This window comes from Thermobia domestica, chromosome 10 (genome assembly GCF_964235325.1).
Source record: "Thermobia domestica chromosome 10, izTheDome1.hap1.1, whole genome shotgun sequence".
NCBI lineage: Eukaryota > Metazoa > Arthropoda > Insecta > Zygentoma > Lepismatidae > Thermobia > Thermobia domestica.
In genome coordinates, this window is record NC_137463.1 from 1,988,476 (window position 1) to 2,014,790 (window position 26,315).

The following is a 26,315-nucleotide window of genomic DNA, read 5'->3' on the forward strand; positions in this document are numbered from 1 at the left end:
GTCGAGGCGTGGTACAAATTTTTTTCTATGCCTTCTGCAAAGAAATCCCGTCCAATACCCGATAACTATTCTTGAACTACAGCTTTCACCTTGTCATCCGAGCTGTACCGTCGCTTTGAAAGTTCGTCTCTCATGGGACCAAACACATGGAAGTCACACGGTGAAAGATCTGAGCTATAAGGAGGGTGATCCCACATTTCCTACCTAAACTCGCGCTCAGCATCATCAATATCTGTATATTCTTTCTCAAACATGTTGCACCACTTAGCGAAGGCTTGACATCACATTGCATTTTCACCATACACTTCATGCAACTGCCGATAAATTTCAATGCAGTTACATCTTTTTGCCCACAAAAAACGAATCACTGCACGCATTTCCAATTTAGACGCCACTTGCAGCTGTCGAGACATGTTTACCACTGATTATCAGAACATCTCCACTTGCCTCGTGAAAGCCGCTACGTGTCTGCAGTGTTGCCACATAGTTTCTTCAAAATAGCCTTTGACCGAAAATATTTACGAAGGAGTGCAACTAACTTTCTGACTGACCCACGTATTTTTTTACGTGTTATTCAACTTAGTCGGTTTCCTACACGAAACACTAAAATATTTATAAGTCAACATAATAGTGACCTATACGTGTTCCTGTGACGATGAAGATCAACAAACACATCTAGATTTGTGATATGTTACTCGAATATCCTTCCTCAGGAAAGTCTTACTGCTCTGATCAGGAAAAGAAGACGCATGGTTTAATGTATATCGAACATATTTTTGGTTATTGTATGGAAAATGGGTAATATAAATGTGAAACAGATACGATTAATTTTATATTGGCGTAAGTCCACTTCTAGGTATATAATAATAATAATGTAATAAACTTATTTGTGCATTATTTTTGCTGTGCCCAGCTCAGACAATTGAATCATTTCATTTTAAAGTCTGCTGCTTTTAAACAAATAGTGTAACTAATCGTTGTACGTTCTTGCAACGGATATATCAGCAACGAGGCAGACGAAGCAGCTGTCGGCCTTGGCCATCGACAGCAGCCATCACAGTCCTACCCGTGCTTACGTCACTTTGGTAGCTGGGACTCACGTGAGCAGCGGGGACAAAGAGGAAGCTGCATTCGTCGCGAACACTTTATGAGAAGAGAAGCAATTTCCACTCACTGCTGCAAACAATTCATATAAAAATGGAAATTTTTGCGTATCCATTTGTATTTTTGTAATCAGGAGACACCCACATTTTCTATTGTTATAAGTTGTCCATGTCATTTGAAGAGATGTAAGTATCGAGCTTAGCACCAAATATAATTACTGTTTTATGCGTATCATTGGCGTTATTCTGACCTGGAAATTGTCACCTCGTATTCTTCATTTTGGTGTGCATGGTGGAATATATTGATATAAACGAATTCTTACTATTTTATGTTCTTTTTCAGTTCAAATGATGCTGAAGCTTTATTCTATTCGCAAGTTTAAGGTTGTTGTTAGAATTTTTACCTATGTGTGGTTAGCGGTGAAAGGAGCTATTACTTTAGTGATAACTTGTTTCGTCGTTAACGCTCGGGCGAAATATTCGATCAATGACTACCTAATGTAATGCTTACTCTACTTGGATCATAATAATAATAATAATAATAATAATAATATATCCCTTCCATAGAATTTTGTACTGGTTGAAGTACTGCAATACATTGATTCTTACAATGAAGTTTTTGCTACTGAAGCGCTATACCCTATAATGTGGGTAGCCAACATCTTCTCAGTTTAGCTTAATTAAACATCCTGAGAAAGAGAATTCGAGTAACATGCCAGAAATATCAATGGGAAGTTAAAAATTCGTGGCCTTGGTTTGACAAGGTTCTAACTGTTCTAGCTGCACGTGACTATATTTTGAGAAAAACGCGCTTAAAGTTTTATTAGGCTATAGTTGTTTTATTTATAAACTCACCTCACAAATTTATAAATAATGGTTTTATTTATGATGTTTTTACACGATGATTTAACTGTCTACAAGGTTTACATTTAAATAATTGATGTTTGAAATGTGGCTTTACTTCTTCTGTTTTGGACAATCAGTAAAATGCAGTTAGAACCTTGTCTTACTGAAACGATCATTTTCAGAGGCACAAGGTTCTAACTGCACTTAGAACCTTGTCAAAACAAAATGACGTAAAAAAACAGGCATCACTTAAGACTATAAGGGTGTAACTGCAATTGAGTAGATTTAACTATTCATATTTTAATTAGATGAAATATGTGTCGAATACTAGTTACAAGTTTAACAATGCAGTATAATGCTTACTTTCTTCCAGGGGCAGGAATAGAAGGAACTTTTGAATGCTTTTTTTTTTTTTCTGAAAACCTCACACAACTCAAACTACTACTGAAACATGACACTTTAGCCTGTTATCTTGGAGTTTCTAGAAATTTGATGCTTGCTGCATTAAGAGGCTCGTAAGTGTCATGGCTTGATTTGAATAATACGGTAGTAAATTCTTGAGTAAACGTTAAGTTAGCTACTTGAGTGAATGGAATGGTTTTGTAATTTAGAAGTTTTCTTCTCGTCCCAGTCTTTCAAGTCACTCGTCTTCATGTAAATAACGGTATGGATTGTGACGGTGTACAGTCTTCAATATTCTTACGAGAGTAAAAGTCCGTTTTGTTCATTGCTTTTTCAATTGCTCTGTACGCGATCTCTTCCTGAACACAGGAATGTCCTGGAAGTGAGTATTTCATTGAAGTAGAATTGATGTTCGGATTTTCTCTCAAAAAAGTCCAAAACTGCATATGATATATGGGAATTACGGTTTTGTAGTACACAGGAATTGGACCAAGTAATCAGTTCCGTTCCGTGATCTCATTTTCTTCGAGCACTGCGTCCAATATTATCGTGAAAGCATTCGCAATGCCATTCCCTGCACGTCCTGTCATTGTTTCGTTCCAGATAGCAAAATACACTTTTTTTTTTGTTTGTTTGTTTGTTAGAGTAAAGTATGCGGTCAAATTGTAGACATTTAACTTTCTCTTATAAAATAAGCTATCGATATCTGCGTGGGAACATGTTACAACGTTTTGCACATCGAAGAGACAAGGACTGGAAGATCTTTCTTTTCTTTTTTACATTTTCTGTGTTCTCTCATTTAGGCCTTGCGCAAAATATCTCTCTCATAATTGTCTTTTGAGTCTCTTTCGCCATTGTATACGCCTCGCACACATCGCATTTGTCACTTTTTGGCAAATGAAAACCTAAGTTAAACTCCGTTCCAAATATTCGGTAGTACATTACTTTCTTTATTGGTGTTTTGTTTTCATTCTGGCACTTTTCAATGTAGAGATCATACAGTTTTGCAATGTTCAGATGATTTCCTAGATATAATCTACTGGTATCAGCTCGGCAGGAGTGGGATTCCATTGTTGGGAAAGATTTTGTGTGTTCCGTTGCAAAATATGCTTCCGACGACTATTACTTTTTTTCCCTCTCTGATCTCCAATAGGTGTGTTTGTATTCATAGTCTTGGTTTTGTATGTAGTATACACAGGTTTTTGGGATGTCGATGGTCGGCAAATAAAATGTTTTGCACACTTGAATTTTTTCTCCTTTAACATTGAAGAAGTAATGAAAAGAATACTTCCAACGAGATTTAGCTTTCTTTCTTCTTGGATTTTCAGTCTCGTCTCCATTTTCGCTTGATTCCTCTTCATTATCCTAAACACACACACACCGATATGTTTTAGTAAATCCTTGCAGAGTTTAGAGCCTTGCTACAAGCAATTTTATATTAAACTTTCATCAATCCAGTTTAACATCTATGATTCACCAATTTAGTTATTTTTATATAGCACGATTCAGAAAGTGGAACAAAATTGTGTGCTCAGAATTGGTGTCAAAAATATAAAAAATCGTGGAAGAAAAATATCATTATTTACTTCTCAAGGTAAAGTTAATAGAATAAATCTTACATTTTAATTATCTCTTTAATGTAAGGCAAGTAACATAGAAAGTACACACGTAAATAATAATAATAATAATAACAACAAAAAGGGAATACTTCTCCAACAGCTTCTCAAGCTGTGCTTAGAACCTTGTCAAACTGAATACTATATGTCCCGCCAAGTAAACTTTGTGGTGGACAAACACCCTGTGAGTGGGTTTCCTCGGGGTTCTCCTGTTTCCTCTCACTTTCTTCATTCCACCATTTCCTTCATTTCTCATAATCACCGTCTCCTTTAGCCTAACCGGCATAACCGTGGGACGTAAAACTCAAAAATTTCATTTCATTTTTATTTGAATACTATATTAGAGTCAGAAACAGTTAGCACTTTGTCAAATTAGTAGACCGTCTGGTTTTAAAGTTACAACAATAACAGTCATATATTTGAATAAAGTTCAATTTCTAGTGTTACGTACTGTATATAAATCAATTTTGACGAAAATGTCAATTAGAACATTGTCAAACTAAGGCCACAAATTGTTGATCATCACCACCACAGAGCACATGAAAGTCAACATTGTGTTACATTTTGAAATGTGTTCTATACATTGAGTGAATCGGCAGTAATGTTTTCGAAATGTTAGAGATTACTACACACACTAAAGCAGTACCAAAATAAAAGATTGCTCTTTAATTCAACTTTAAATGTTTCACTTCATTCACTTTTTTTTTTTTTTTTTTTTGGTGTGTGTGTGTGTGTGCGCGTGTAACCCATAGAAAAAATCGCACCGACTAAAATCACGTTACCTATATAATTAAGTCTCAGAGGTTTGTGTTTTTTGAATTAAGCTATTTGTAACTAAATCCCAATTCCTGTCTTCGGTTTGCAAGACTAGTCTTCAAGAAATCTTCCCTTTGAGCCTCTCGTACGGGAGTTTTCACCTGTCACCACGAGGAGGTGTGATTGGTATTTGACGAGTTAGGCTAAATTCTACATATGAAAATGACACGAAAAATACCAAGAAAGCATGGCAGAATCAAATGAGAATGCATATGGAATAACGTGAGAAAAATCCAAAATAAATAATGCTGAAATGAAAGACATACTTGGAGAGATTATGTTAACACCAAGATTCACAGAATGTTGCAATCTCGAACTTTTGATGATTATAATCATTATAATCATAATTATTAGTGGAAAAACCTTATATATTGCACATAATTTTACGGAGATTTTTATAATTCAATAAATACGACTCCTACCACAATAATTGTGTAACAAGTTCCCGAGTTAATACGACTCCGAAGATAAACGCAGACAGTGCGTTTGAAACGTCATTCATCTAAACGCGGATGGAAAGTCTTATTTATTAAACATAAAGACTTCTGTGGGCATTATTGAAGCATTGTTTGCATCCAGTATAAAATAAAGGAAAAGGGACTTTTTATTGCAAGCTGGCAACTTCAAAGGCTTGTAGACCCACAATGAGGCGTACTCGGATATGGAATTATAAAGAAAAGAAAATATTTGCATTTGGTATCATCTATTAGTAACCTAAGTTTGCCACAAACTCCCCTCAACATTCTATATATTAAAATATTACATTTATATGTTTGTCTATAGCAATTCACTGCCTTTGAAATTCTTTCTGTTTTTTACGTGTGTTCGTAAAGGGACTTGCACAGATATTCTCACGACTAAGACTAAAAGTCGCATACTCGTAATTCATCTTCCATCTCCAATAACTAAAATATTTCAATACCTAGCCTGTTAATCGAACTAAATTAAGGTATCAATCTATCAAATGAACTATCAGATATTCCATTACTTTTGTTGAATCACTAAATTAAATATTGTTGTATATTACCATTTTAGTTATGTAATAAACTTACCTTTTATAAATAATGTTGTCATTCCCCTAGATTAAACCACTTTTCCCATGAAAATCATGGTGTAATTTAAGTATATTTCTTTGTGACATCCGCTACAGAATTAGCGTGAGCAGATCTCTACATTATGGTGGAATAAAACGAGCTAAATAATAAAAAAAGAGACTGCACATCGTCACAATATAGTGAGAAGTGGGAAGGAGATTCACGCTCATATTAGAACTGTCCACTGTGTAAATAGCACAGGTTCAGCTAGTATGATTATGAAATTGTAAAATTAAACTTTTCCTTTTTTTTTTTTTTTTTTTTTTAATAAATTTATACAACACCAAGGATACAAAGCACGTGTAATGTGAGTGTGGGTAGGAATTCTTTGCGGTAGTAAAGGTTTCAATTAAGATGGCCTCTTACAATCAATGCCTGTTTTTCACCACTTAAGAGTAAGTCACCTCTTTGGAAAGAAAAAAAAGCAAAAAACTGTCTTTGCTCGCTACATTTTTCTCAAATTTGAGCTCTCATCTCTGATGTATGGTTCGATCCCAGGTACCCTCAAGTCCAGTTTGTGGTGAACAAACACCATGTGCATACAATTTATCGGGAGTTATCCCAATTCTTTCATTACACTACTATCAGCATCTCCCGTAGCCTCAGTGTGTAAACATCGAGAGTAAACTAAAAAAAAATGTAAATTTATAAATATGAAATAAGTCATGGACACGCACCCTCTTTTTTAGTTCATAAATAATAGTCTTATGTAATTGATTTTCAGCTTTTAGTGCCTTTGACAATAATATTGATCTCGTTTTCACTAATATTCAAATCCGTTTTAATACTCTAATTTAAGAATTTCATTCGACTTTACTTAAGAGTAATTCCACGTGTTTTCCTCTACCTTCCGCCCGGTATCGAGGTGAGAGATAGTCCTTGAATAGGGGTTCAAAATACACCAACACTGTAAGTTATTAAGAGAGTGGTCGCTGACAGAAGTTTCTCTATTTTTCACTGAGAAACCAAGAGTTTGTACGAAATGTCGAAATAGTACATATTTGATATGTCGATGTATATAAATATTAAAATTATAATATTAATTGTGTATTGGGGCTTTTTATTAAATATCGATCATTTCAATCTCTTATCTGCTGACAGGCATCATGCTGCTAAAGAATTGCTGCAAAACTTGGAATGACCATACTAATGAAAGCACTATAATTTTCATATTTATGTACATAAGTGCGTATTGTACAAGCATGAAAACCTTAACATATTATGTCTATATGTAATAACGCAAGTTGTTTGTTTCAAGTATTAGAAATAAAAAATATTGAATTTTTACAGAATTTCTAAGATTTCAATAAAATAACACGCAAGTCATAATCTCGCAGGTTTATTTATTAAAGTCAGTTAAGTTTGAATTCGTCAACAGCTTCCTACCTGTTACTACCAAAAATATACAGTAAGTACAGAACTCCATTTAAACTGTTTGGAAACTCACATTGACGAATGTAGATGATGTGCCCTATGAATCTCATTTTCAAGTGCGTGCTATCGGGAAAGATTCCATTCTGTGCTAAAATATTAGCATTATCATTTCAAGGGAAAACATTGCTAGCTCCAGCGATTTCTTTTACCGCACTCTACTTACTCATTCAATGCTAAAATAAATTAGTTCGTTTTTTTATTATTTTTATTAAGCAATGAAATGATTGGAGAGAAACTTCTGTTCCTGTTGTCAATTGGTCGATTTGTCTGTAGAGGTGAGGCCGCTTCGTTCAGTTTCAAGCACATTGAGAGAAATACTATTGTAAGAGCAGAAACAAAATGCCACTATTATATACGATTGTATGGGTTTGGCATAGCTTGGAAGTCGTACCACCGCAGATTGAGCTCTGTTATGATTAATATATATCAATATGAAAGGACGTGGGAGGTGGTACTGGAAAAGTCGTGGTCCCCTGAGCACAGCGGTGATTTCACAAATCGAGCCCGGGGCCTGATGTCTCCAGATATAGGGTCCCGAAAGTATAGGGTCGGGTCCCTTCTACTGTATTTACCAATGAAGCATGGAGTTTTTGGACGTGGGTTGTTGCATTGGAAAACGTCGTTTCCCCTGAACACACCGGTGATTTCATAAATCTGGCTTGGGGCCCGAAGCCCGAGAAATCGGGCCCCAAGGGATGTTCATGCCATATTCTCCATGCTTTTTGTTCATAAAAGTAAGTTTCCTTGTTATCCTCCCTGAATGTTATTCAACCGAACATTACAAGACAGTACTGTAATGATGCGTGTCAGTAAGGGATAACGCAATATATTTGATATCGAATAGAAGGGACCTGAACCCAAATATGTGGGGCCCGAATTCCTGGGTGTCAGGTCACGGGACCGATTTCTAACATCACCGCTGTACTCAAGGTACCCGTTCTTTTCAACGCCAGAACTGTCGTTCCAACTCCATGTCTAACACGGTTTCCTTACTGTAGAAAGATTTTCATGAAATATTCTCTCTCATGTTCTCATCCAAGAGTAACAAAGACATTACAAAACTGTGGGAATTAACAAGGTATTAGATTGGGATATTTTTTTTATCGTATATGCAGGTTGTCCAATATACAATGCAACCCGGGGTTTGGGATAGTAGAACTTTTGAACCTGAAACGATACACAAATGATGGTTATACCAAAATGAAGCCTTGTTTTAAACTAGGAAACAACGATTGAAGTACACTAGGAACCACAGTGTTTTGCCAAATGTAGCCGAAGGTGTAAATCAATTTTTTTGCAAAACATGTAAATTGACTCATACGTGTGGATGTTCTGTCGTTAATTTTCAGTTTGTTTAGTTGGAGTAGCTTGGAAACTATGGAGCAGAAAAAAGAATTTTTCATTTCCACCGATCACTAATCGGGTGAGGCCTCTGTAAAGAGGAACTAGGGAAAGCGTAGTTTTCATAAATTAACACTCTGAATTGGCAACATTGCTGATGTTTCAGTGCATCAAAAGGTGTGTTAAGGATCTGTCTACATTATGCAATTCCTGAAAACAATGAAAAAGAAACTTTGAAATTATCATGATAAAACTTTTACTTACATGTACCCGGCAACACTGCTACTACCACGCAATGAGTTATCAGCTCTACAGCAGATGCTGAAGTGTCCCCTGTTTTGATTCAAACACTGGTTCACACGCTTCACCATGTTGGCAGCAACCATACCAAGAGTAGAAGTGTTAATATTGTCAATGGCACTGCGAATGTTCGTTTCAAGGTTTTGTATAGTTCGAGGATTGTTCTTGTATGCCTTTTGCTTCAAGTAGCCCCATAGAAATGCATAGCAGTGTTGCCGGGTGCATGTAAGTAAAAGTTTTATCATGATAATTTCAAAGTTTCTTTTTCATTGTTTTCAGGAATTGCATGATGTAGACAGATCCTTAACGCACCTTTTGATGCACTGAAACATCAGCAATGTTGCCGATTCAGAGTGTTAATTTATGAAAACTACAGTTTCCCTAGTTCTTCCGTACAGAGGCCTCACCCGATTAGTTATCGATGGAAATGAAAAATTCTCTTTTCTGCTCCATAGTTTCCAAGCTACTCTAACTAAACAAACTGAAAATTAACGACATAACATCCAGAAGTATGAGTTATGAGTCAATTTACATGTTTTGCAAAAGAAGAAAAAAAAAAACACCTTTGGCTACATTTGGCAACACTCTGTGCTTCCTAGTGTACTTCAATGTTTGCTTTCTAGTTTAAAAATATATGCATGAACAAAGCTTCATTTTGGTATAACCATTATTTGTGTATCGCTTCAGGTTCAAAAGTTCTACTATCCCAAACTCTGGGTTGTATTGTATATTGGACACCCTGTATAAAGTACACGGGAAATAATGCACCCCAATCTTTTTTTTTTTTTTTTACTTATTATTTTTATTTTGTTTTTGTACTTGTTTTCAAAACTCGAGTAAAAGGTGGTCTCCATTACTGATACAATCATAGTTTTTTAAAAGTTCGAGTCGATAAGGAGGAAAGGGAGTAGAAAGATGGAGTTTCTAATTCGGTGTATTTAACAATAGTGCACGAATATTGACGGGGGCTCATTTTCAAACATTGTGGAATGTTTGGGGCATGCGAACTTAGTTACGCTACTAATTGTAATATTAAAAATAATATAATTTGAATTGTAGTTTTGCGTGTATTATGTGGAATAATTCATCCTAGGGAAATGTATGCAGGACACAGATCATATGGGTCTTTAGCTTCCGTGTTGGGATATTTCGACCTTTGCTCGACAAAATCTAGAGTAGATTAAATGATAGATTTACAAACAACAAAAAATTAATCTTTGATTCTTCTTGTCTTGATCCTCGCCGATTTACTGATTTACTAAATGAGGGTGTTCCAGAAGGTGCTTTGCAGGAGATAGCTGAAAATGTTTAGTTGAGTGTGAAAATTTGAAATCTGAATTGTTGAATTTTGTTAAAAATTAAAATTAAAAAAACTCCGGAAAACTGTCAGACTACAAAGCAAATAATAAAGATAAATTGTGATAAAGCAAATAATAAAGACTGTACTGACATAGAACCCGACGTAGATGCTGTAGAATATGACAGTTCTACTAAGTGTAGTGCCTCGGAGGGTGAAAGTGAACCCGAGGAATGCATTGTCTCTTTTTCAGAAGGCCAGTCTTATAAGATGTGCAACGAAATTCATCCGTGTAAGCAGTGTTACTTATGTTGCTACTAAGATATAACATGCATGTTTCCACCTTCCAAACACTGTTTACTGTATACAAATATTTTATAACTCTCAGTTACTCAAGTACCGTGTAAACGATCATTTAGTTATCTTAAATTAATTAAAACTCGTACACGTTCTTCTTTGTGAAATCATATTCTAGAATCATTTATGCTTATTGAAAGGGGTGTTCTCCAAAAAAATCTCTAATGATGAAATTATCTATGAAATTGGGAAATCATCTTCTGTCTTTAGAAAAATGCTGCTGTAAAAGTTGATGTAAAAAATAAACTTCATTACTCGCGTATTTTGTAAGAATTGCAAACACATCAAGAACATGACTGACAAATGCGTTATCACCTCTGTGTAGTCAAAAAGTATGCGAATTTTTACATCAAACATTCGTGCTGTTCGTTCCGTTTTTCTTCATTTTGGTATGTGATTCCTAACTGCTGTTCGTAGAAAAAATATTTTAGGCTGTAATGCTAATATATTGTAGTAATGTTCCAATTTAATTAGTGTTTAAGAAGTCAACAAGAAATTATTTATCATCAAACTCAGTGTCCTTTATCAGAAATGTTTTAAAACCGTTTCTCTAAACTTTCTGTTTTCAAAAGTTACTTCCTTATTTGTCACCTCCGTAATTGGATAGTTACTGAGTAAGCAAATCTACAAAGATAGATTATTATATAACGCAATAAAATTAAGTTTATTATAATTTATTCACTCATTTGCATGTACTATTCATGAAAATCAAATCCTTCATAATTTTGATGATGGAATCGTATCATATTCAGATCTCTTTCAATATAAACAGTCATTGCACATGCACGATTCATTGCAAAGATTTTCAGACTGTAGAAAATAAAGAATGTGAAATAATGCTTGGCTATATATATATATATACGTATACACAACTTTACATTTTGTGGGGGCGGAGGTTTAGCCATCCAAGTCTCCAGCTAAGGGTTCATTCCGAAAAGAGCAGCTCTGACTTAAGACCAACTCGGTATTCATTAAGGCCCTTAAACATCATTCTCCGGGTGGGCCGTTTTCCGCCTCTGCTTAGGCTTCTCCCTCCTGAGATCTAAGGAACCGCGTGTCCTTTGAAAAAGATTCGTGCTATTAAAGGCGAAATGAGTATACACCATGACAGTCGTTTGACGGACCTGTGCACAGGTAAGATGGAAAAGTAGGAGTCATGGTTACCACATGAGTTGACAGCAGCTAACAAGGATCAACGTCTGAAAGTATGAAATTCTCTGAGTGTACGGATTAACCGGAAAAGTTTCCTATCTGTATTGTCACTTCTGGTGAAAATGGATCTGTTATGACAACCAGCGGGGCAAATCTGTCTATATATATATTTGTTTTGTTTTAGCGATGTTCAAAATATTTATGAAGTTGAACAAGTTGTGGAGGATCAGCGGAGCAGAGTTGTCTTCAACATTGGGAGGCGGGAAGATTTAAGGCTTATTCCGGGGAAACATCAATTTTATATCACTTTCCTTTGTGGCAATCGGACACAAATCATCACATTTCTTTCCAAAAGACACATTTCAAATCGGATTATTGGGGGGACTGTCCCTCCAGTTCCAAGATTGGAGGCGACATGTCCCCTCATCCCGCGGGATTTTCGCCAGTGATGACAACCGTAAAATGACAGGACAGTCAATGTCCAGGATGGATTCCAAAACAATTCCTCCAACCGCACAAGGGTTTTTTGCTACTATTGAAATCTATAGCAGCAGCATGTTTTACTCATTCGAAATGAAAGCGTCACTACGTTGAACTGGATGAAATGCACTGCTAACCTGTCCACAAGCAACCAGAAATGAAGATCGACAAACACTGTGTTCTGTTCATCATTTAATGCGCGCTTATATTATGCACTTCGATCCACTCCCTCAAAGGATGTGGCAGGCTGTGTAAAACCTTTCTTCACCCACCGGTTACCACATCTTTCAGGTATTTCGATCTTTTCTTGTCAGAGAAGAGGTTTCCTAATGACTGGGCAGTGCAGTGTGCGGTTCACTACTTCGCATCTCACACTCCACTTTCCAATCATTAATTGAGACTACTGACTAACATGTTATTGAATTTTCAATCTTTTCGTCTTTGAAAGTGACACATATCAGTTTGACATTTTAGTTGTATCAACACTATTTTGATAAAGAATCTTCTATCACTGTTTTCGTTTGTTTCACTAATTTGATTTCGTTCGTTAAACTTTTTTTTTTTTTTTTTTTTTTTTTTTTTTTTTTTTGCGCCGACGTGATATCTAAACCTGAACGCTGAATCAGCACATTAACTTCCACCGCGAATGGAACCCGGGACCATGCGCCTTAGGCGCTTCGCTACAGAGAGGCACATCGAATTTTTCGTTTCGATTTGGTTAGGAATATTGTGAATTGGCGCAAACTTTAAAAACATGTTTATAGAAAACACCCGCACTGACATATAAGTTGATAATCCGTAACCCAAGAAATTTAATGAAATATTGTTAATATGTTTTCACGCTAGGAGAAAAAGGTTGTGTTACGCGTTTTCGATGTAATCTTTTAATATCAATATTTCACTCTTTCTTCTTTTTTGAAAAGTAAATTAAATGAAATGAAATTTTTGAATTTTACGTCCTACGGTTATGCCAGCTAGGCTAAAGGAGACGGTGGTGATGAGAAATGAATTGAATAGTGGAGTGAAGAAAGTGGGAGGAAACGGGAGAACCCGGAGGAAACTCACGCACATGGTGTTTGTCCGCCATGAAGTTCACTTAGCGGGAGCAGGGTTTGAACCCGTGACCCCATGCACTAGGATGCGTGAACGCTCTAGCACTGTGCCACCGCGGCCTTTTTTAGAAAAGTATAGTTTTGGTTTCTATGTATGCTACTTTCCAGGTACTTGTATTTCCCACATCTAAACTTATAGGATTTATTTATTTATTTAAAAAAATGATACGTCACTACGTAGCCAAATTTTTGGGTATGTTTGCACTCCTTGCTCTGTATGCTATCCTCCACCAAAAAAAAAAAAAAAAAAAAAAAAAAAAAAAAAGTTAAAAACATGTTAAAAGTTGGAAAGCTCAGCTACAATAAGTTGCCATCGCCTGGTTTGATAACGACAATCTTTTTTATTTCATTGATGACAGTAAGACTGTTACTTGTCTGTGTCTTACTCTCTTCCTCTGTTTAAGCTCGAAGTGGATGTGTGTTGTGAACGAAGTAGAATGGGAGGAAGTTTCAAGTATAGAAGAGATATTACTGAGGTTAAAAACTCTCTGCTTCTGAGGTAAAAACTTAAAAGAAGTTACTTTCTTATTATATAGTTTCAATTGTTATGTATGTGGAAATTTTAAAGGTATTCTACTATTCTAAAATAAATTGATAACAAGAACTTGAAGAAAATGATCCAAAAATGCATCAAAAGATTGCGATCTTGGCCAATAATTAGTTTTTGGATCAGGGGGGGGGGGCACAAAATTTTTGAACGACCCCTAAATTGAGTTTTCGTATTTTCTACGGAATAAGCACATCACACTGAGTTAATTGATAGTTAGGATTTGGCCACACTATATGTAGTTCTTTAGATAAAAGGCGTACAGGAAAATTTTTGATTGAAATATATTAGATCTTTTGATCCAAAAAAGTAAGAAAGAGAAGGGAATTGAATTTGATTCATTGTCAAAATGTTAGTCATCCATGGGAACTCTTTTGAAAGAGCTTCCTACTTTATACCGTATATTGAGCTTTTCTAGCCGTAGTGCGTCTCTTTGAGCCTCAAGAGAATGTTTTTTCTGTTTGTTTCTATTTGTATGTACAAAATCTTCATTACAGAAGCTAATATACGTTTGACAGACAATCTAAACACTAGATTTAAACTAATTGATTCATCGTTTTACTCCCTTTCGTCTCTTACCCAGCTCCTTCGCCAGAAGTATATGAATTTCCCTTTATTATTATTATTATTATTATTAAGTGTTCTACCTATTGATAGGTTCTGGGACTAATCAGAATTTTTCTTCTTTTCTTCTTCTTAATTTTCAGTTTGGGCCTGGAAATGTTTTTTCCACATTTCTCAATTTTCAGCTTTCTCTTTTAACTCCCAATATTTTCTTCTATTTTTTTAAGTCATCCATCAGTTGTGTTCTTCTTCTTCCTACTCCTCGCTTTCCTTCCATATTTCCTTCTATGGCGATATGAAGAAGACAATTTCTCCACAAGATGTGTCCAATTCAATTTGCATTTCTACAAAGGATGGGGGCTAAAAGCGTCCTTTTCTCTCGTATCCGTTTTAAAATGTCTTCGTTTGTTACTCTTTCTGTCCATTTTATCTTGTTCATCTTCCTCCAACACCACATTTCGAAGCTTTCTAAATATTTCGTCTCTAACTTCCGTAATGTCTAAGTCTCTGAACCATAAACTCCAATACTCCATAGCACTTGACCAACTTCTTCCTTAAGGCTGCTAGTTAAGAGTGATCTTTTCTTGTTGAATGCTTCTTTGGCTATGGCAGTTCTCGATCTGATCTCTCTGGTGCAGTACGTGTCTTTCGTCAAAATACTTCCCAGATATTTGAAATAGTCGACCTCTTCAAGTTCTCTTTGTTCTACTTTGACCAGTAACGACGTATTTCCGTGGGATATTCTCATGACTTTTGATATTTCGATGTTAATTTCCATTCCATATAATTTCTCTTTACTACTACAAAAATCGTTCGAAAGCATACATGTCAGAATGGATTCAATTAAGCTTAATTCTATGTTTTGCTTTTTAATTTTATTACTTTTTAATGTTTTTTAAAGAATATTTTCATGCAAGGAATCCTTTCTATTATTTCCACTTATTAATCACTCAACTTTAGTCAAAGGCGGAAGGAAAAATGTAGTAAATACCAAACATTGTTAACTACAGCATACGCAAGATTTGTTGAGTATAATTGAAGACTCGCTGAATGTCAACAACAAAAGTTATTGTAACAGTAGAGACAAAAGATAGTAAATTGTGTCAAAGCGTCAAATAAATAGAAAATACTAGTGCTTACAAATACAACCTAGCATATAACCAAGTATGAAAATCTAACTAAGGCATAAACGCTTTAAAAAATAAAATAAGTGAAACAATTCCAAGGTGGCACTTACATTGTTTTCTGTAGCGAGTCTTCAATTGTACATCTGATTGCTGTTTTCATGCCAGGTAAATAAATAAATGAAAGACTGTTCCAGATTTATGTTTTTTTTTATTTATAGTAAGAAACATACAACATGACTCCCAAAAATTCTGTTAGAATATCATGATACTAGTTTGCTGCAAAGAAAAAGTGTAAGCTAATAAGGGAGATGAGGAAACTAACAGGCCATGTATGGTTCTCAAAGCACACTTCATATCTAAACACAGGGTTCAACGAAAGAAAGAAAGAAAAAAAAAAGAAAATAAAAGAAAAAATAATGTGGTACAACCAAACATAAAGAAAAAGAATTAATGCATGTAATTTTTTTAATAATTCATTTTAAAACTTCAAATTTAGCTCTGCAACATTGGGAAGATCTAGCACCACATATAATATACACTTTATAAAACTGCATGGCTTTTTTTTTTTATAAACCGTCTTTGATGTACAGGGTTTGTTCTTTTCAATAGAAAATCTAGCAAGCATACAAGTACATAACACTGTCGTCTGAACCATCTATTGGAGAAACTTTGCGCAAGTAATGACTAAGAACGTATGTATCAATTCGTTTTGTACTATCTGTACGTTGAACAATACTTCTTGTATATCATAGAGAGAACTATTAGAGTTAATATGGAAAACAAGTTTTATATATTCCTCTGCTGTACATACTGTGCTGTGAGGAGTATAAAAATAGTTTAATTATTATTTTTATATATATATATATATATCTTCTCTCCATAGAATATATATGTATGTATTTATATATATATATGTATGAGTATCTTTATTTTATATACATAGTTCTATTGAAACGAACTCTATAGGCAACAAAAATCTCGAGAGAATAAATAACACGGTGGAATAAAATTATCTATACATCATCACAGAAAATGGGGCATTTCACGAAGAAATATAATTTTTTATTCTTATTAAAGCAAACTTGAAATTTTATTATTCATTACTGTATGATAATACTATATCTTGTGTTCTTAAGAATGTTAATAAACTGTTTAAGGTATACGTAATAATAACAGGTACATATTATTATTCTTTTGTTATTATTATTATTATTATTATTATTATTATTATTATTATCAATTGAAGATAATAAAATATATATGCGTAGAATATTCAAGCTGAAAAACTTCTACATCACGATATTCTACTCCTTACAGAATTCAGGCGTTATGTCTATTTCATAGCCAGTACTTTTCTTTGAGTTTTTGCACTGAAACTCTTCTTCTAAATTTCCGGATATAACCAATTTTAAATATGCATTCAAAAGAAAATATCTTTCTCTCTGTTTTGATGATTTTAACTAGCAAAAATGAATATGAACATTACAGCGATCTACTTAAATTGACAGAAATATAATGTAAAGATAACGAATATGTTTTTTTATTTAAATATGTCAATGTTTCTAATTTGTTGGACAAAAGTTTTTATCTAGACGTGTTAGTCTATGTATTCATTTCTGAGAAATACTTAAATTACTGAGAAATTAATTTATGTGGAACAGGATAGAATAAGTTGGAAAGTTTGTAACAGTAAATATAAATATATGTGATACTTTCCAAAATTTTATTAATGGAAACTTTATTTTTTCGTGTTATTAGTATTAGAAATTCAGAAACTATATGGAAAAATTAACAGCTTATAAAAAAAATATTAGTTTGAAGACATATTGGCAGTATTGTACCGAAGATTTTTAAATGTTATTTTTTCTATTTGTTTTCCTTTAAAATATCTTTTTCGATTTGCTTCTTGCGATTGGTAAGTGAAAATTAAATGATATGTTACATATGCACATTCTATTTTATATATATATATATATATATATATATATACTGAAACGTATACATCTGTACACTACAAGTAACAGGGATTGGAAGAAAAAAATTTACATCCGTAACATATCAAGTTTTGATAACATACGATAAATTATGTGTATTTTAAATTTAACAAGTACTTTTAACACATATATACAACAAACAATCGTCTCATTAAATGCTTTCACCAACATATTAATATAGAAGTAATAAGAAATAAATTATCTTTCTGTGTCTATGCTTGTAATGTACAGCAGAGCGACGCAAGTTTTCCCAAGAGATGGCTCCATGAACGAAACACTTGACCGTTAGCAGTCTTTGTTCTCTAGAAAGCCTTCTTCAGTATTGATGTTGCAACACTCACACAGTCTAAATGTTTTTTTTTTTTTTTTTAATTATTTTATTTTATTGGTGTTCCTCTACCGACAACACACAAACTAAACAACTCCCGTTTCACTGAACCTTTTTCTTATGCCATGCCTCTTCGTTCTCAAGTTCACAAGAAAAACCAGTCATTTATTTCTTTTTTTTTTTAACAACATGAAATTTCTCTCTAAATGTCAACCCATTTCATATATATATTATATAACATAACATTTATATCATATATATAACATTCTTCTTTAGAATATAGGAAGCAATTACTTGCTCGGTTCTGAAACCATAATTAAATAAAGCTTTTGTGTACTTTGTATATATATTTTTATATATACGTGTGTGTGTGTGTGTGTTTCTTCAGTTGTTTTCTTATATAATTATTTTTCAGTTGATCTTTTGCTTACTTTTTGACTAATTATTATTAAGCCTTCTTGATTTTACTTTAAAACTTAAAGCGGATTCTTCCCACTTAAACATGGGAATAATCAAGCCATTGTAATGTAAATGTATTTACAAGATTATCAGGTCTTTAATAATACCTGGGATAAGAAAAAACTCATATCCTCAATCATATTTGTATATATACATATAACATAAACACTTATTTTTTTCTATATGTATATATATAAATATTGGTGATTGTTAGAATATAGTTAAGATCACATCTTCCTTTTAATAAAAAAATCATAAAATTGAGACTAGTCATTTAGTACTTATACGAGCAGGTATTGCTGTAGCCATCTATAGTTTCATTCTTGCAGATGATTGAGCAATATGTGATTTATTCACGGGAAAAATGTCAGTTTTTAAATATTTATTTTGTTTTAGGGGCTGTATGGGAAGTCCATCGCATATTTGTGATATATACAATATTCCATTATGTCATTTCAAACAAAAAAAAAAAAAATTCTCTAAAAAAATGTTAACTCTAATGCAAAGTAATGTTTCCTTATGCTATATACATATACACATATAGAAATTTATGTATTAAATATATGTATATATGTTCATGATTTCGTTAAATACATTTTTCTTAAACGAACTTTGTTAAAAAAAAAGTTTCGCTACATGTATATGGACATATTTTCCCATACAACCTCTTGACAGTCACACCAAAATACACACATTCTTATATACAGTGCCAAAGTATCTACGTAATTTCGTCTACCGTTTATCTTTCAGACCTTTCTCAATTTGTTACAACAAAGTATATATATATATTTTCTGTCATTTAGAGTTTTATCCTTTTATTACTGAGTTAGCAGCTAGTATTCATCATCATGAAAAAATTGATCTAACTTAAACTGATCTGTTCAAACAACAGTCAGTGGCAACTACTATGTAATTAACGCTTCTTTGTTAATTTTAATATATACTTTTTTTTTTTGGTTGAATAAATAACAGTGCTGCGAAAAAATTTCACTTTTAAAGTACAAATCTTATATGAAATACTTTTATCACACAAACACTTGTTTCTCATATGAAAATAACACTTGATTTTTTTTGTCTATATCTCTAAATGTATTTGTATGAGCCATTAAGAAATAACAATTCTAGTTAGGAAAAAATTTCAGTCATAAAAAAATAGACACAAAAAAGTTGAAAACAAAAAGAACATCGAAATTACAGTTGTTTTTTTTTTTTTCTTTCTTTTTACACAGCACTGTTTCATAACATTTGTAACACTCTTCCTCTAGATAACGAATAGTGAAAATTAGTATTTAGTTACGGTTATACTCGTCTTTTTTCTTACATAAGAAAAGAAAATTTATATTTTAATGAATTATAAAACTACAATTGTCAGCAATCACATTCTAAAGTATTAAATATATATATATATATATATTTATGTGACAAAAAAATAAATAAATAATTGAGTAAAATTAAGAACTGTGGAAGTGAAGTTGGTTAGAAAGGTAGAATGCAGGAATTCAACTTTAATGTCTAAAGACTGTTTTCTCTGAAGACAATAAGGGAAGGGTGCAGCATTCTCTGCTTCAATTAAAGTATAATGTAACCAAAACAATTTCTAGATGTGTTTTAAATCCTTTTTAAATCCTAAAGCAATAGAAAGAAAATGAATCTGTTTGTAACTCTTATACTTGTGGATGAGATACTTTGCGTAAGAAAAGGACACTTGTATTAACATACATGGGAGTTCAATATAATCGCGAGCATATATTAACTACAAAAGCTTTTGTTGCGCCAAAACCTGTGTATAATTAGGAAAAGAGGGTGGGGGGACAAGGTAAGTGGAGGGATAAAAACAAGGTCTGTTTATTATTATTTTTTTTTACAAAAAAAAAGTTTCTTTTAAAAAAAACCTACGGTGCACATCTATGTGATGTTCGGTGAAGCAGGATGTAGGGATTGAAGGACAAAAGGGCGTAAGCATGGTATTTTCTACAGGGCAGACAAGTTGCTGGAGAGTTGCTTGTTTGCTTGTATAAATTGTGTAAATACAACCACGTTTTCCCGAACTTCTCTGTTTTTTTTTTTAATATTTTTTTTTTGTCAATATACACACACGCACCCATACGCACACACGCTCTACCCATAACAATTTTGTTTTCACCAGATCTATACAAGAATCAAAGAAAAAAGAAAGTATTTACTATATATATATATATTTATATATATATGTATATATTTCTTATATAAAGAGAGTTATTTAATTATGTACACAGTGTATTTAACGGAGTAGCCTTTTAAATGATTAGGTATGTATATAGATATATTTATATATACTTTTTCTTTCTCGACGGCAACTATGCTTTATGTTATTGGGTTTTGGGGAAGAATATATATGTATTTGAGTTGTTTTGAACAATAACTGTTACTTCGTGTCTTCGCCAACAGAACATCTTGTGATTCGACCTGCAACATATCATTCATCGTTATAACACATTCACACATATGGAAAAAGTCATCAGTCATACAAATATACAATTACTAGTGTACATTTACACAGTCATATGTTCACTGAAATAATTACACGCACTAACTTCACCAAAGAATTTAAGGAAAATTTTGCGTTGCCTTTCCATCCATTTGTTCTTTTAGATATATATTTGTATGTTTATAGATATATATATATATATATGTATATAATTTCATTTTTGTTGAAACACATTTGTGTAAGCACTTCATGTTTTCTTTTTAAACTGAAGGACGTTCTGTTGGCCACCATCCCAAGCGTTCTGTTCGCTCAAAGATTTTTTAAATTCTTTTCTTTATTCTAAAAGTAGAAACACACCACAACAACTAACCAATATGGTGGCAATGTAGATATTCGGTTCACTTTTTTCTTCTTTTTTTTTTTTAAATGAACTTAGTTTCTTTTTAATTTGAAATGAGGGCGATGGACGCATAAGTTTATGAAATGAGCAGAAAATTGTGTCACATCTTTCTTTTTTAAAACTTGTTTTTCATGTTTCCTTCACACCTACGTACCTAAGAGTATTGTAGCATTTTGAGAATGTTCTTCCTTACCCCAAAAATGGTAAGAATAGAAATAAAATATATATATATATATATTTATAATTATATAGTGGTCACACATCTTTAGCACCGTCATGTATGTGGAAAAAAATTGTTAGAATTCTTCATCGAGGCATTTTTTTTTTCTTTTTTTAATTTTTGGAGTAAGTTTTCCCAGCATAAGAAGAAGTTTTCCTACTTGAGGAAGGTTCCATTGGGTTCTAATTTTCCAGCAGCTTTAATAAAAGAAGAGCAAGTGGAAGCAAAGAATGAGCTTTTGAGGAATTCAACTGCATAATTGATTGCAATATGTTTACTCATGTGCTTGTTAAAGTCTCAATTGTGACAGTAGAAATGTCTCTGATATTCCAAAAGAGTGTACGAGTATTTGTGTGACAGTGAGTGGAGAGAGAAAAGCATTTTCTGTGCAGAAACCAAGAGGAAAGGAAAGTAAGGCATTGGCATCTGATGAGATGATGGATTCGTTATGTTTCCCGAATAACGTATTGAGTACCCAGAGAGAAAATGGTTGCTCTGAATATTTTGTGCGTATTACCAGCAATTCAAGTTATTTTCTCTCTTTCTATTGTCGTTCTACTTCACTAACGAAAACTTTTATTTTAATATATTACGGCAGTGCTCTCCGATATTTTAATTTATAAGATTATTGAGGAAGAACTTAAATATCATGTTGAAACTATATTTGAAAAAAATATGCCTAGGACGCCCGTTGCTCGTGTCCATTAGTCAAACCAATTCAACCGTTCCGAAGCTGTTTTTGAATACTTCAATTTGATTTGGCATAATAAGTTTCTGCTATATAATGAGGTATATAATAAACCATGTAATAATTCTGTACGGTTGAGCAGCAAAATGAAGGGGACCAGCATTAGTAGGGTCTTGAAAACAGTCGCTTTTTCCAGTAGTAGTCTTTTAAAGAGTTGATCCTGTCTTAGAGTCATTATTATCTTTTTATTTCATTTTGTGGAGTGGAAATATTGGAATTTGTATTAACGCAAACTTAAAATGTAATTATTGATTCAAATGAAACTAAGGAAAGAAAAAATTTATTTAAATATTCTATCCTTATACTAGTAGAAATTGTATCCTGGTTTACAATTGAATCCTAATCTACTCGCACCAAAGATAAGTCAGAATGCTAATTGCCTAGGTGTTTAAAAATCACTAAATTAAAGGAAGACTTGTGCTTCTATTGTTACGTAGGCGCAGTTTGTGATAATTTCTCGTAACTTGTGAATAAATTAAATTGTTAGAATTTGAAACTTCGGAATTAACAGAAAATACTTCTCCAGGTCTCAGTAGAAAGCCATGACGCTGCATTAATTATTTTTGTACTGCCTCTTGAGTGAGCTATTTCCCACGTTATCTTTTAATCCTAGGCGATATATAAAATTTCATCGTTACGATAGTGATTGCATTTGTTTCTAACATTAATCTTTTAACAGAAGATGAAAAGATCATTTGCCACAATATAATAAAGTTATGTTTTCCACAAAATTTGTCAGACGAATTGTTTTAGCTATTTCTTTTCTTTTTTTAATTTATAAATTCGTATTGTAAGTGCAACAACTTTTAAATATAAGTTTCATTTTGTCCTTGTAATCAAATAATTCATCTTTGCACTGATGTTATTATAGCCTACTGCATTCTACTTTATTATGTTTATTGTCTCAATATCCATCAAGTGTTTCCATCTTTTATTATTATTATTTTTTTCATTTAGTGATTGCCATACCTAAACGGAATTGTTTACCTTTTACTGTATTGTTCCAGTGATAAATATGATAGTTTCGCTGACTGCTGAAAACTATAGTATTACTTACTGACAAATAAATACGCATGTTACGTTGATTAAAAACTAGACACGGTTTCATGGACCGTATATTGAAGAAAGAAAACTAGTCATTTAGTTCTTAAGTTTATGAACCGAGTAAAAATTATAGAGAGACCAATCGTAAAGTAAATAAATATATATATATATATATAAAACTTTTTCAAGTAGCTTTATTCAAAATATGCTAACCATTACGAAGGCTAGAGAGTAATTAATTAAAAAAAATATATTGTCTAAAATTCCTGTTTCTACTTTCTCCTACATTTTAAAATTAAAATAGCTGTCTGACCGAAATAGAAAAGTATTTGAAGAAAGATTTTGATCGATAAATACAAAACGCCACAAGTTCTGAGAGATTTTTACGCCCAAGTGTAACTCTAATAGGAAGAGAGAAACAAATCAATACCACAGAAACAATGTAGCGTCACTAAAATAGAATTGGAGCCACGGTGGCTCAGTGGTAGAGCGTTCACATGAGGTCCCTATTTCGATCCCAGCACGCGCCAAGTGAACCTTATCGTGGACAGATACCGTGTGCGTGGGTTTCCTAGGCGTTCTCCCGTTTCCTCCCACTTTCTTCATTCCACATTTCATTCATTTCTCATCATCACTGTCTCCTTTAGCCTAGCCGGCATAATCGTAATCGTGGGACGTAAAACTCAAAGATTTTGAAGTAAAATTAAAAGAAGGAAGAGCAAACTTAGTTAGTACATCATTTAAAAATGTCAAAGTTTGCAATAAAACGAAAGGCATTAACTGTAATTAAAGTTAAAATGAAGAAAAAACAAATGTCAAAGTAGCAATGAAATTATTTATAAACCTATCTGCTATCTGAGGAAAAAAAAAAAAAAAACATACGAAGTGCGAATTGACATGATTTATGGAGGAATGTTTTGAATATATTAAAATATTAATATTTTCGTATTCATGTGTAATGTAGAAAGGTCAAACTGTAGATCGAACGAGGCAATTGCAATGCTTTTTATCCACTGCTTACTTTGATTTAATCTAGAAAAAGGAAGAACTATATCAATTTGACTATAGTATTAAGTAATACTTTATTTATTTATTTATTGTTTTAGAATAATCAATTAATTTATTACTAAAACCTTAATAGTGGTTTTACTATCTTTTTGTGAAACTCCTCAACTGATTTATTCGTAGAAGTCTAAGAGAACTAATAGAGTTAAGTATTCCTTTCGTTATGTCGAGTCTTCCGTTAGGAGTACCAACTGCACTGAACAGCATTTGTTTATGTTGAGCATTTTTTCGTGAATAAATGATTTTGTTGTGCGTTTTAATCAACGACAACGATCACTTTTCATCTTCTGTTGCCTTTCCTTTCTCTCTGTTTTCCAAGTTTATCAACCTTGTGTAATAAGAACCGATTTTCTTAAGAAGATGGGACCCCACCCAACAAAGCGTCAAACACCAATGAAAGTGGTAATGATAAGAACGGTGATGAAAGTGATGTGCAGTGTGTAATAGATGCACTGAACCTGAAAGGAAAAAGCTGCGCGTGTGACTCTTAGTATTGAAAGAAGGAGGCTTCTATTTGTCTTCCTCAAGTAGCACGAGATCGTCAGCCACCACGTCACTGATGTGTAAGTAGATGATCCAGTACATGAGGTTGAAGCAAACGAAGCACACAGGAAACACAATGCGTGAATACTTGTCAATGTCGCTGGGCGTGATACCGTACAACTTGTTTATGTCCTTTCCTGGATGAATGATATGCGGCCCCGCCTCCTCGTCCGCCCGGCCATTAATCGTATTCTCCAGAGTCCCTCCTTTGGAATGGGCTTTGGGATCGTGAACCTTGAACCGTACCTCCTGAAACAAAGGAAACACTTATAAGGTACACAAGAACACTTTGTAGGAGTCCACAGCTTCCGCTCTCATCTCCACAAGCACACTCTTCATTGTAACATAAATATAATTACGGCTACAAATCAGTGGCAGCTCTGAGGGAAATGACATCGGTAGAAATTTACATTTGATCGCTGCAATGTAAGGAAATTAGTATACATTATATACAACAACAAATGGTTCATATTTTAAAATTTCTTTCCTTAGTTTATAGTGGTGAAATGTTTTCCGATGTGATTTCCCACTAAAGTCACCTCTGCTACAAATACAACTAATAAATATAAAGCAATAACTAATATATTAATAACTAACATATTAATAACTAATATATTAGTAACATATAAACAGTGATGTAACTAAGGGAGGGCGAACGGGGCTTTTGCCCCGGGCGCCGGATTGGGGGGGGCGCAAAACTGCACAAATATTTATTTTCTCCATAAGGCAAGGAAAGGAATTTTAGCAAACTTAAGATCATAAAAAATTACCTCAGAAACCTAACAGGACAACAACGACTCACCAACCTTAGGATCATATCCATAGAGTATAAGTTAAGTTTGGTATTTATCTTGTACTAAAAATTAAATTATGTACTGCAATTTTGAAATAAAGCTATATCACTTGAAGAAAAAATGAAATAGGAGAATTGCTGTGTGATGCCAATATCAGGTATAGTCTGAGAATGTTTTGGTTTGGTTGGTCAAGAGGGGCGCTAAGACAAGTTTTTGGCCCGGGCGACAATTAGCCTAGCTGCGTCTCTGCATATAAAGGAGAACTGTACAGTTTATTTGTAATGCATACCAATAATGTGTCTGATCCTAGTTTTTTGCCTTTCGGGCGTCAACTTTCAAAATTTTGGGTGGGGCTTTTGCTTCCTAAAACCGTTTTTCCGCAGAAAATAAAAGACACGTATTCGTTTATTTTATGTGTAGTATCTACCTACCAAATTTTATAAAAACCGGAGTGTTACACTTGGGAAGTGTTACTTGTTAGTTGAGTGAGTTCAAACGGAGCAGAATGATCGTCAGCGGGATCCAAAATGTTGGCTCAACGCTGGAGCTTTGTTACGGGTGTTGCCATGTCTGGATTGACTGTTCGACATAGTTTGCTGAAGGCTGGACTGGTGGTTCGCATACCGTTGCGACGGCTTATTTTGACCAGAAACCATAAACGCATC

General features: G+C 33.6%; 1 protein-coding gene across 9 annotated transcripts in view; it reads right to left on the minus strand.

Annotated features, from left to right (window-relative positions):
- Window positions 1–15,776: 15,776 nt before the first annotated feature.
- The window catches only part of Rdl (Resistant to dieldrin), a 555,185-nt gene continuing 544,646 nt past the window's right edge, over window positions 15,777–26,315 (minus strand). For 5 of the 9 annotated variants that reach the window (XM_081727614.1, XM_081727615.1, XM_081727622.1 and 2 more), the window contains one exon: window positions 15,777–25,105. In XM_081727614.1, the coding sequence (XP_081583740.1) occupies window positions 24,824–25,105 (282 nt within the window). In that variant the 3' untranslated portion in view covers window positions 15,777–24,823. The remainder of the gene's footprint in view (window positions 25,106–26,315) is intronic. The other 4 variants (XM_081727619.1, XM_081727620.1, XM_081727617.1 and 1 more) reach the window with 1 other exon arrangement.